At 37.9% G+C, this 12,825-nt stretch overlaps 1 protein-coding gene across 5 annotated transcripts in view; it reads left to right on the forward strand.

The window, feature by feature from the left end:
* The window catches only part of RANBP17 (RAN binding protein 17), a 355,460-nt gene that overhangs the window by 95,488 nt on the left and 247,147 nt on the right, over nt 1-12,825 (forward strand). For all 5 annotated transcript variants that reach the window (XM_069556017.1, XM_069556019.1, XM_069556020.1 and 2 more), the window contains one exon: nt 10,444-10,579. In XM_069556017.1, the coding sequence (XP_069412118.1) occupies nt 10,444-10,579 (136 nt within the window). The remainder of the gene's footprint in view (nt 1-10,443; nt 10,580-12,825) is intronic.

Below are 12,825 nucleotides of genomic sequence, written 5' to 3' on the forward strand. Positions count from 1 at the left end.
CACTTGGAGTAACGGGCAAATTTGGCCTTGGAATATGGAATGAAGCAGGGCAGAGACTAATAGAGTTTTGCCAAGAAAATGCACTGGTCATAGCAAACACCTCTTCCAACAATACAAGAGAAGAGTCTACACATGGACATCACCAGATGGTCAACACCGAAATCAGATTGGTTATATTCTTTGCAGCCAAAGATAGAGAAGCTCTATACAGTCAACAAAAACAAGACCAGGAGCTGACTGTGGCTCAGATCATGAGCTCCTTATTGCCAAATTCAGACTTAAATTGAAGAAAGTAGGTAAAACGCCTAGACCATTCAGGTATGACCTAAATCAAATCCCTTATGATTATACAGTGGAAGTGAGAAATAGATTTAAGGGCCTAGATCTGATAGATAGAGTGCCTGATGAACTATGGACTGAGGTTCGTAACATTGTACAGGAGACAGGGATCAAGCCCATTCCATGGACAAGAAATGCAAAAAAGCAAAATGGCTGTCTGGGGAGGCCTTACAAATAGCTGTGAAAAAAAGAGAAGTGAAAAGCAAAGGAGAAAAGGAAAGATATAAGCATCTGAATGCAGAGTTCCAAAGAATAGCAAGAAATCAGAAAGCCTTCCTCTGAGATCAGTGCAAAGAAATAGAGGAAAAGAACAGAACGGGAAAGACTAGAGATCTGTTCAAGAAAATTAGAGATACCAAGGGAATATTTCATGCAAAGATGGGCTCGATAAAGGACAGAAATGGTGTGGACCTAACAGAAGCGGAAGATTTTAAGAAGAGATGGCAAGAATACACAGAAGAACTGTACAAAAGATCTTCATGACCCAGATAATCACGATGATGTGATCACTCACCTAGAGCCAGACATCCTGGAATGTGAAGAAGTCAAGTGGGCCTTAGAAAGCACTACGAACAAAGCTAGTGGAGGTGATGGCATTCCAGTTGAGCTATTTCAAATCCTGAAAAATTATGAAGTTGGAGTGCTGCACTCAATATGCCAGGCACATTTAGAAAACTCAGCAGCGGCCACAGGACTGGAAAAGGTCAGTTTTCATTCCAATCCCAAACCAAGTTAAATCATAATCAAAATTAAAAGTTACATTATGTCCATAGTTACATCAGTCCATCTTAGGATAGTTAGATATCATCAGATAAAGAAGAGACGTCACATAGAATTGTTGTTGGTCAAGGCATTCGCAAAGTTGAAGAAAGTTCTTTCCTTGAAGTGGAGAAACCCACCATGTTATGCCTTCAATTGATGAGGAAGTTGAAAAGCTGAGAGCTAAGTCACATAGTTAGTTCTAAGGCTTCAAGATCTGTGATGATATCTCTGCACAAAAACTGTCTGTCATTGAGATAATCCCTTTTTTTTGGTTATTATTATTATTTTTTTACTTTGCAATATTGTATTGGTTTTGCCACATATCAACATTAATCCGCCACGGGTGTACACGTGTTCCCAATCCCGAACACCCCTCCCACCTCCCCCACCCCACACCATCCCTCAGGTCATCCCAGTGCACCAGCCCCAAGCATCCTGCAAATACATTTGAATCAGTTCTAATGAGGTAGATGAAACTGGAGATAATCCCATTTTTGGAGGGGCAGTTTGAGTCCTCATAAATGTATGGGTTAAACTTTAAACCAGCTGTCTTTATTTCCTGAATTAGCTTACACAGATGTGCCTTAATAATGTCATTCGCCTCGCCTTTTCTACCTTTTCTGAAGATTAGGGTCTCCAGGAACAGTGTAAGTGATATTCTGTTCCTAGATCTTTCGACACCCCTTGAGTTACAGCAGCTTTAAAGAAGGAGCCATTATCACTCTGAACTTTAGAGTTTAAGATCCCACTTACGTGTTGAGAAGTCTGTACAGTAAGATTTTGCCCATTAGTAAACTTATGAGGTTTAGGCCATTAGCGAAACGATAGTAGCAGTTACCCTTAAGGCATGTGGCCTTAGCCTTTTTTTCAGTAAGGACTCTGATCCTGTGGGCAAGCTCAAAGTTGGAGCCTGCAGAAGAGCAGCTTGGAGAGCCTTCAAAAGCCTTTTGAGTCTGTGGGGACCAAACCAGCTTGTTAGTTTGGGCCTGCTGATTCTCAGTTATAAGTTTATATAAAGACTGGGCAAGTTCCCCATAACCCGGAATCCAAATACGGCAACAGCCTGTTATGCCCAAGAGTCTTCTCAATTGTTTTAAAGCCATAGATAGAGGATGATTTAATATAGGTTTAACTCTAGAAAGCAACCTTCAAATCAATGACTGAAAAATATTTGGCTCATTCAGGAATTTCAGACAGTAAAGTATAAAGATAAGGCACTTATTCTTCATATATCTTGAACAAGTCTCCATTTATCATTTGACTTTATACCCAAAATAGGAGTGTTCATGGATTATATAGGATTATTATAGGGAATTAATAGCCCTTGTTCCTTTAAATTTTCCATGATGGGTTTTAACCCTTCCTTAACCTTGGGCTTTAGTGGGTACTGCTTTTGATGTGGAAATAGGTGAAGGTCTTTGAGCTTGATAATGACAGGAACAGCATTTTGTGTTCTACCCACAGTTTTTACATCAGAGGGAAAGTGTGGGCAGGAGGAAAAGAGGGTGACAGATGATAAAATTGTTGGATGGCATCACTGACTCAATGGACATAATTTTGAGCAAACCCCAAGAGACAGTGAAGGATGCGGAAGCCTGGTGTGCTGTAGTCCATGGGGTTGCAAGGAGCATGACTGAACAACAACAGGTTGTAGTCGCTCCTGGTTCTGTGCATAGTGGCTAAAAATCTGAGTTGCCCGGTGTACATTTTCACAGCGGAGGTTGAACAGATGGTGTGTCTTCTTGTTTCAGCGCTCATACCATAAACATGTCCTTTTTGCCTTCGGATTTAGTGCCGTATTTTTCACGCCTTGTCCTTTCTGTCAGTGGTCTCGCTGTTTAAGACGTCCCTCCAGCATAGTGCTGAGGTGCTCTCAGTGTCCGTAAGCACAAGAAGGCTGTAATGTGCCTTACAGAGAAAGTACATTTGCTAGACAAACTTTCTTCAGGAGCAAATTTTAGTGCTGTTAGCTGTGAGCTCAAAGTTAATGAATCAAAAACATATATTAAATAAGGTGTCTTTAAACAAAAACACATAAAACAGCTTATGTGTAGAGTAGCTGATGAAAATATTGTGACCAGAGTTCCTCAGCAACCTATTCCTTTATTACCTCTAGGAGCAGTGGTTTAATATTTGCTAATTCAGTTTTTAACAGCAATTTTATAGCATATAACTGCCATAAATAATGAGAATCAATTATAAAAGGTGGTGCATTCCACACCTGGTTGCTCACTTTTACAGTTTTCCCCAGGGACCACATGGAACAGCTATGTTTCAAAACAGTCCGTCTTGGTGGTGGCAGGGCGATGGGGACTAAGGGCAAGCAGTTTCTCTCATTACTTACTTCTGTGGCCCACTCTTTAGTGGCTGAAATCTGCTCCTGGAGTGTTTAACTTTTCTATGCTTCTTAGGTTTGTTCCTTGGCCCCTTTGAGGAGATGCTGGGCCTGCTAGAGCTTCTGTTGGTTCTATTGGTTGGAGGTGGGGGCTGGCTAGAGCTATGGTAGGCCTTTCCTCTCCCCTGAGTGAGGATTTATAACTTCAGGAACTGTATGAATCTTTCCTGGGGCTACAGGGCAAGTGGTTGAGCCCAGGGATGAGATGAGGTGGTGGGGGGGATGGTGGGTATTTAAGCCAAGCAGATTCAAGGTGGGGTATGTACCAGGACTAACATATTTTGTCTATTAAAAAAACATAAATATGTGTTCTAACATACTGAGATTTTAAATTAAGAACTATGTTTTATATAAAAATTTAAAATACCAATTTCATATGAAGAAATTCCAAGTTAACTAGAACTGTAATACTATTTGCCTTCTGTGTATTATTGTTAGGTGATAACCATTGTAACTCCTGAGAAAACACTACAAAATTAGAAGTTTAGAAGTTCTTGTCAAAGTTTATGTTATTTTATCAGGAAAAGGTTGATATTCATAAAAACTTTTAATATCATGATAATGACATTTAAGACATGTTTAAAATTTCAAAATATGCTAATTTGACTTAGCAAATAAGAATATTTGTGCTCATGCCACACAATTCTAATTAAATAAAGATAATTTAATAGTTATTTCAGTTTCACCCATCGTGAACAGAATGTAAACATTTTGAGAGATTTCCTAAGGATTCGGCTTACCCTGTGCCCTCTCCATGCTGTTCTCACCTATTCGCCTCCCACTCATTCCTCATTTTTCACTGAAGACTTTTGCAACTAGCTGTGTTTTGCTCTTTGTCCCAAACTTGGCTGTGGTATAGCTAAGTTCCCATTCGGTCGTGTTGCTTCCTCTTCTCTACTCAGAAACTTCCAGTGGCTTTTTCTGTCCCACATGAGAGAAATGCCAAAATCTTGGCCATGGCCCAGAGCGTGCAGTGCTAGTTCTCTGACCTTACTTCCTGCACTTTGTCATTCAGCTCAACTACGTACACTGGCTTCCTTGGTATTCTTTGAGTGTTGCTAGCATGCTTTCGCTTTAGGGGCTTTGTGCTTCCCTTCTGCTCGGAATGCTTTCTCCCAGGTTTTATACAGTACTCTTGTCACTTCGGTCAGGTCTGTATCCAGATGTCTCTACTTCTTTGACCTCCCTTTCCAAAGTAACATCCTTATCCTACTCTGGTTTTTCTTCTTAGTACTTACTATCTCTTAATGTTTAGTTGTTTATTTCAGTAGAATAGGGGAGGAATAAGCTTTATCTGCTTTGTTTGCCCCTGTATTTTTATCTCCTCTGTGTGGCAGAACCTGAATTCAGAGTTTTCTCTTAATCTCTTGAGTAGTATAAAAAATATTACACTCTTCTGTAGATAGGTACCGCTGTGTGTGTGTGTGTGTGTGTGTGTGTGCGCGTGTGCTCAGTTGCTCAGTCATGTCTGACTCTTTGTGACCCCATGGAGTGTATTAGCTTCCTAAGATACACTTTTTTTTTTTTAACCTTAACTGAGCCCCCCGCGTGGCTCAGTGATTCTGTGTTGCTGTAGTAATTCGTATCTCTGATCACCAAACACTTACCGAACTGGTTCTCTTGCAAGTTTTATCCCACATGTGCCTCTAATTCAGTGACCAAAATTAAACCCATCTCTTCCATCTGCTCCCAACCCTGACTTTCCCCATGGTCTCATCACTGTCCACTCAATTGCCCAGGCTTAAATCCTGGGAGTTCTCCTTAACTTTTTCTTCTTTCTCTCACCAGTGTCCATATGGTCATCAAATTCTAGCAACTTCTACCTTCTAGTTATCCTAGCTAGTTTCAATTGCTTCTGTCGCCCTGCTGTTTTAACTCCTGTCATCATTTACCTAGAGACATGCTGTAGTTTGAAATGGACACTGTTTCCTTTCTGGCTTTCAAAAACAAAGATCTGATTGTATCCATGCTTTGCTTAAACTCTGCAATGACTTTCATTGCTATTGGGATTAAAATTAATGTGGCTTGTCAGGCTCTTCATAATCAGGGTCCTACCTGTCTCATTAGCCTTATCTCCTGCCACTAACTGCTTTATAGCCATATCGGACTTTTTTTCAGCTCTTCAATGAGTCACACTTTTTTGTTTTTCGCTGTCTAGATAACTACACACACTTGCCATTTTCTCTCAACGCTCTCTTTGCTCTGTTCCATCCAAGAATGTCAGGAGTTCTTGCTAATTTCTTCATAGTGTTTATTATAGCACTTGTCATTCCTTATTCTAATTATTTGTTTTATTGTCTTTCCCAGCATAGATTATAGATTTCTGGAGGACTAGGAATATATATGTTTTGCTCAGTGTTATTTTCTGAACTCCTAACATATACCTGCCATTATAGTAGGCCTTGAAGTATTTATTGACTGAACAACTACTTATGTAATTGGATGTAAGGAGAATGTAAAAGAGATAAAAGAGTTTATTATCCAAAAATTCATTTCTTTATACTTGGAATGGTGTGCATATATTTGAATCAAAGTTATTTGATGTATTTTGTATTTGTATTCCCTTCATGCTCCAAAGATAATTTAAGATAAAGGTAAAAATAAATGTAGGCCACTAAATTTAAACTGCAAGTGAATATTCAATAACCTAACCTAACCTATATACAATACAAACTTTGGTGTTAAGCATTTGTTTAGGGGTGGCCGCAAATCTTTGGAGAGTACTATGGCAGAGACTGCTGGTTGTCTTGTATCTCTTCTTTCCTTCTTCTGCAGTAATAGAATACCTGAAGTGTTTTGCTGGGCATTGGCCACCTGAATAAAGACTAGATTTCCTATAATCTCTTACATCTGGGTATGGTTAAGTGATTATATTCTGGGCAGTTGAATGTAAGTAAATGTGGTGTGTGTAACATATATGCACATGGGTTTATCTGAAGAATCCATCCTAAACCATGAAGTTACTGGGTGAGTGAAGGCAAGCATAACAACAAGACGGAGGGAACCTGCATCTAGATACACCGTGGCGCACCAGGTGGTCCTAGAGCATTGCCTTGGACTTTTGCTTGAGAGAGAAATAAACATCTATATTGTTTAAGCAATTGTTATTTTGGATTTCAGTTACTTGCAGCTGAACTTCCTGCATTAATGAACTATCAAAGCTTATTTGACAAAAGGATCATGTGCCCCCCTGAGAACTTTTTCCTACTCTCCTGCTTGGGATAGCGTTGCCTCTTAAGCAAATACAAATCGCCAGCTTAATATGAGTTGTAAAGGCACCCCCAGCAAACTTGTCTTTTGGTTTCATGTCTTCCTCAGATTTTTGGAATGTATGCTATTTAAAGGAAATAAAAGTAAACAAGCAATTGCATAGAATCAGCAAAGAACTAGAGTAGGAAAAGGGAGGTCCTACTCATAAAGAATTTAAAAGCAGGATATGTGTTACTTAAAATCACCTGAATCCAGAGACGAGGCTTGGTGTCTGTATTTATTTAACTAAAACTACTTCAGCAGTCTATGCGTTGACCAATACGTAGACTTCAAAACCTAGCTTTGTTCCTCCTTTCAGAATCAAAGAATAAATACTCTTTAGAAAAACAAACCTGGTTGATAATATGATTCTTAAATTTGATCTTTGTTAAGCTTTCCTTCATAAATTTTAATAGCATTAAAGATAGTGAGTGAAGGTAATTTTAAATAAGTAGCTTAATTTAGCTATTTAACTATAAAAATGGTTGCCAAAATGTTATTTCATAACACTTTGGCAGCAAATACCAAGATTTATAAAGAAGTTCATTTGATGTAAACAAGATATTTTCTTCCACGAACTCTTCGCTGATAGGAAAAAGCACAGTAGTTGTATTTCAATGAAATATAAGTTTATATTCAAAATGAGATTATTAAAACTTGACATAGCCTTAATTATATACTGTGTTTTAGAAAATTAATAATATGAAAAAAATAATTGGGCAAGACGTTTAGTGAGACAGATCAGTGGAATAAAATAAAATATCCAGAAAGTAATACAAATTCACAAATGGACCTAATGTATATGATAAGGGGTAATTCAAAATGGTGGGCAAAAATAAACTATATGAGAAACGAATGGGTGTTGGAGCAGCTGGGTAGTCGTCTGCAAAAAATGTTGAGCCGTATCTCACAAGAGGTGTTCAAGATTAAGTTCCACTGTATCATCAGTTCAGTTCAGTTCAGTTCAGTCACTCAGTCGTGTCTGACTCTTTGCAACCCCATGAATCGCAGCACGCCAGGCCTCCCTGTCCATCACCGACTCCCAGAGTTCACTCAGATTCACGTCCATCAAGTCAGTGACGCCATCCAGCCATCTCATCCTCGGTCGTCCCCTTCTCCTCCTGCCCCCAATCCCTCCCAGCATCAGAGTCTTTTCCAATGAGTCAACTCTTCACATGAGGGGGCCAAAGTACTGGAGTTTCAGCTTTAGCATCATTCCTTCCAAAGAAATCCCAGGGCTGATCTCCTTCAGAATGGACTGGTTGGATCTCCTTGCAGTCCAAGGGACTCTCAAGAGTCTTCTCCAACACCACAGTTCAAAAGCATCAATTCTTTGGCACTCAGCCTTCTTCACAGTCCAACTCTCACATCCATACATGACCACAGGAAAAACCATAGCCTTGACTAGATGGACCTTAGTCGGCAAAGTAACGTCTCTGCTTTTGAATATACTATCTAGGTTGGTCATAACTTTTCTTCCAAGGAGTAAGGGTCTTTTAATTTCATGGCTGCAGTCACCATCTGATTTTGGAGCCCCCAAAAATAAAGTCTGACACTGTTTCCACTGTTTCCCCATCTATTTCCCATGAAGTGATGGGACCAGATGCCATGATCTTCGTTTTTGAATGTTAAGCTTTAAGCCAACTTTTCACTCTCCTTTTTCACTTTCATCAAGAGGCTTTTTAGTTCCTCTTCACTTTCTGCCATAAGGGTGGTGTCATCTGCATATCTGAGGTTATTGGTGTATCATAGCAGTATATATAAAAAGATGAAATATGAAAAGACCTCAGATTTGGGTAAGACGTTGTTCTTATGCAAAATCCGTAAGAGTTGTCTGAACAGTAGGTTGTTCATTTATTAGTTGAAAGGAAACAAGGTGGTTGATGGCTAGAGTTTTAGAAGTTTTGTGCATGTAATCTTTTAGTAATTAAAAATTATAATGAATTATTAACAAAAGACACCTTAGTGAAACCTTAAGGAATATAAGGGATTGAAGGAGGACCACAGATGATGGACACAAGGAGGTCTCCTGGTATGCAGAACATTAGTTGTTATGAGATTAAAATATAATAAATATTAGAGATACCATTTTTTCAGATTCCAGTAAGTTCTAAAGTTTAGTATCACTCTGAATTATCTATGTGTAAAGACACTCTCTTTTACTGGTGATGGGAGTATAAGTTATTTCAGTTTCATTGGAAGGCAACTTCAGTGGAATAGCTATCAGAATTATAAATCATACTCTTTAAGCCAATAAGTTGACTTTTACTATAAGGTTTATATTATAACTGTAAATGTGTGGAATGATGTGTTAAAGATTGTGAATTGCAGCATTTTTGTAACAGCAAAATATCATAAGCAGCCTTAGTGTCCATCAGTAGGGGAACGTTGAAAATAATATGGTTAGTTGCAGCACACTCCAGTATTCTTGCCTGGAAAATCCCATGGACAGAGGAGCCTGGCAGGCTACAACCTGTGGGGTCACTAAAGAGTCAGACACGACTTAGTGACTGAGCACACGTGGGCATATAATGGAATGTTAAACAGCTGTAACAAGAGAACAAGGAAGGTCTTTATATCTGACATGAGAAGTCTGTAAGGTCAATGAAGAAAGCTAGGTGTAGCAGTGTAACGTATAGTATGCTTCATGTGTGTAAAGAGTTGGAAGGAGAATAGTTAGTCATGTCTGCCTGTACATACATTTAAAGTCTCTGAAATGACACAGACTGTTGACAGTGTGGATGTGTATGTTCTTGTGTGCACACATGGATGGAAGTGGACGGGTTAGGGCTGGATCCACTTGCCTTTGTACAGTGAGAAAAAAAGTAGGTACTATTTCCTCCTGAACTTCTATTTCTGTCTCTTAAAAATTTTATTATGGTATGCTGATTTTGTTAGCACCAGCCATTTGGCAGCTGTTCTTTGGAAAATTTTAATGAAAATAGATAATAGAAGGGTTGTTTTTTTTTTTTTTTTTTGAGGGGGAAGGGTGGGGGAAAATCCTAGGCTAAGGTTTTTATTCTAGTAAGTTTTTCTTTAGGAAATTTAACTTAGCCTTTAGTTCATTTATGACTTTTGATATAATTGCATACTTATATTAAAAACATTTGATTTTGTTAAGATCATCTTGTAATTTATTTCAGATAAAATTTTTATTACTCATTAAGAAAGTGATATAGCTTGATGGGTGTACCTCTTTATTTTATTTTATTTTTTTGGTACTTTGAACCATGTGACTCAAAATATATGGTTTGATGAAAATGTTGTAGTGAAAAAATACAAAATTACACATTCAATATCACTCTCTTTTACTAAAATGTTTTATAAATATATATGTTTTTATACATATTTAAGTTGACATCTATGTTTATATGATATATAATGCTAGGTATTTACCATATAGATGTTATATATTTATGTGTATATCACATATATTTATATATAAAATTTAGTAAATTAATGATTGTTATGTCCATGTAGGTTTCTAGGCATGTATATGTATGTGTTAGGAAAAAAGGATAGAAGGAATTTGACCAGATTGTGGTATCTCTTAGTGTAGGATTTCAGATGATTTTTGAAATATTTTCCTTATAAGCATTTGTATTTTTTTAATTTTTATATTATATAAAATTGATAAATGTTTTAATATTATTTCTCTAAGAATTTTTACTGAAGCCTTTTTTTTCCTTCATGAAAAGAGTTTTTCAGCTTATATCTTTAATGGATACCGGATTGCCTCAGTGTTCTAATGAGAAAATAGAACTTGCAATTCTGTGGTTCTTGGATCAGTTTCGTAAAACATATGTTGGTGATCAACTTCAAAGAACCTCAAAGGTAGGTTTTTACTAGAGATTAAAACTAGTATTGTTGAAGAAAAGATATTTACATGTAACACCTTTAAGCTCAATGATATATTTGAGCAGTTTTGACATAAAAAATTAATTGATCAATTGAAGACGATTAATTGTTATTAAAGGCAATGTGAGATTGCTTGTCTTATGCTTAGATTTACCGTTGTCTTTGAAGATTGATTGGCAGTTAGTAAATATTTTTTATGTAGTTAGTCATCAAATAGTTAAGGTTAAAACACCATACTGAATTTTGCCTTATTGTATTGTATTTCAAGGTTTAAAACATAAGATTTACTCTTTTAGTAGTTCTGAGAGGTATTTGTTTTGATATTTATTTACGTGATTTCTAGCATATTTTCCACTCATTCCTCAGCCTTTGTACATGATAAATGATGAGGACAAGAAGAGTAAGAAGCCTTTGAGAGGCCACAACTAACCTACCTTAGTGGAGGGAACACTTGTACTCTGCTAGTTGAAAGTTTTAGCTTGATGTTTGGATAAATTGATCTTAAGGCAGTAAGGTGTTATTGAAGGCGTTTATGTGAAGCTAACCAGATATTTAGTAGTACTGTGACACTTGAGTAGGATTCATGGGGTTTTCTTTCTCTTCCCCAAATCCTTCTCTGTAGTAAGTCCTAAGAGTATGCTTACCTCCTTTGTATTTGTAGTTTATATTAGTAATGTAGAGAGATTAAGTTCTAGAAGCAGCTTTTTATATTGGACTGAGCTTTTTTGTCCTTGGAAAATTTAGCTAAACCTTCAGTTCATTTATGGTTTTCTCTTAATAGTAGTTGTATAGTAGTTTGAAAATTATTTGATTTTGTTAAGATCATCCTTTTAGTTCAGGTAAAGTTTTCTTTGTTTTTCAAAAAAGTGATGTAGCTTGATACTTTCTTTGTCAAATATACTGTGATATTTTATTGCTGTTTCAGGATTTTTTTTCATTCAGGATTAATGTTAATAAAATTATCTTAGAATTAAGCTAATACTGAATGAGACCGCTAGGGAGAAAAATGAGTAGCTAGATATAACTGTTTTAGGTTATATCTAAAACAAAGGTTATATCTAATAAGACAAAAGAGAATCAGACAAAAATTACATGATATTAAATTTATACACATGGAATTATGATAAATTATTCGGTTTTAAATGTACCCAGAGAGTTTGTATTTTGCTTTTGCAGGAGTGAATACACTGGAAATATTACTTATCTAATATCCATTTAGTCTGGGTTTTAAATCAAAACAGTGTAATATAGAGTGGAAAAGCCTTCAAATTATTGTGGGGCTTCCCTGGTGGCTCAGATGGTAAAGCATCTGCCTGCAGTGCAGGAGACCTGGGTTCGATCCCTGGGTCGGGAAAGATCCCCTGGAGAAGGAAATGACAACCCACTCCAGTACTCTTGTCTGGAAAATTCCATGGCTACAGTCCATGGGATGGCAAAGAGTCAGACACGACTGAGCAACTTCACTGGTTCACTGGATTCTGTAAGGCATACACAGATTTCATGTGACTAGCTCTATGGGGTAAAGGCATACAGGGATTCTCAGGACCTCCAGACCAAGGTCCTGTGACCTTGGTCTTTACTCCTGTGACCAAGGTCAGTGTCGAAACAAACAATCGGAAAGCTTCCTGGGTTCCCGTGCCTCCCTGGGCTGCTGACTTTGTGGCCATCGCTGTACAGCCGGGAAGCCCAGGGCAGAGAAGAGAGATGCTCTGTAGTCTCGGATGAGTCTGTGACCCAGCCAGTGTTCAGGTAGGCATGGTCTTGATTGCTCTGCAGTGCTTGCTGCTACTGTGGCAGGATTGACCTTAGCAAGACATGAAAAGTGGGAGATGGCTGTGTTGATATACAGTTGATTGATTTTCCCAAAGAAATGGGAGATCTAGATTTTTATGTAGAACCATTTTATATCGTAACAGCTTTACTGGTTTATAATTGGAATAAACTACACTTATTTAAACTGTGGGGCGTCCTAGGTAATTCAGTAGGAAAGAATCTGCCTGCCAAGCAGGGACACTGGTTCAGTCCCTGAGTCCAGTAGATCCCTTGGAGAAGGAAATGGCAGCCCACCTCAGTACTCTTTCCCGGAGAATCTCATGAACAGAGGAGCCTGCTGGGCTACAGTCCATGGGGTCGCGTAAGAGTCAGGCACAACTTAGCGACTAAACAACTGTCTTCTAAAATGCTCTCTACCTGCTTTTCTATTTTGAGGAAAAATGACTTTG

The sequence above is a fragment of the Ovis canadensis genome, chromosome 16 (assembly GCF_042477335.2).
Source record: "Ovis canadensis isolate MfBH-ARS-UI-01 breed Bighorn chromosome 16, ARS-UI_OviCan_v2, whole genome shotgun sequence".
In the NCBI taxonomy this organism is placed as follows: domain Eukaryota; kingdom Metazoa; phylum Chordata; class Mammalia; order Artiodactyla; family Bovidae; genus Ovis; species Ovis canadensis.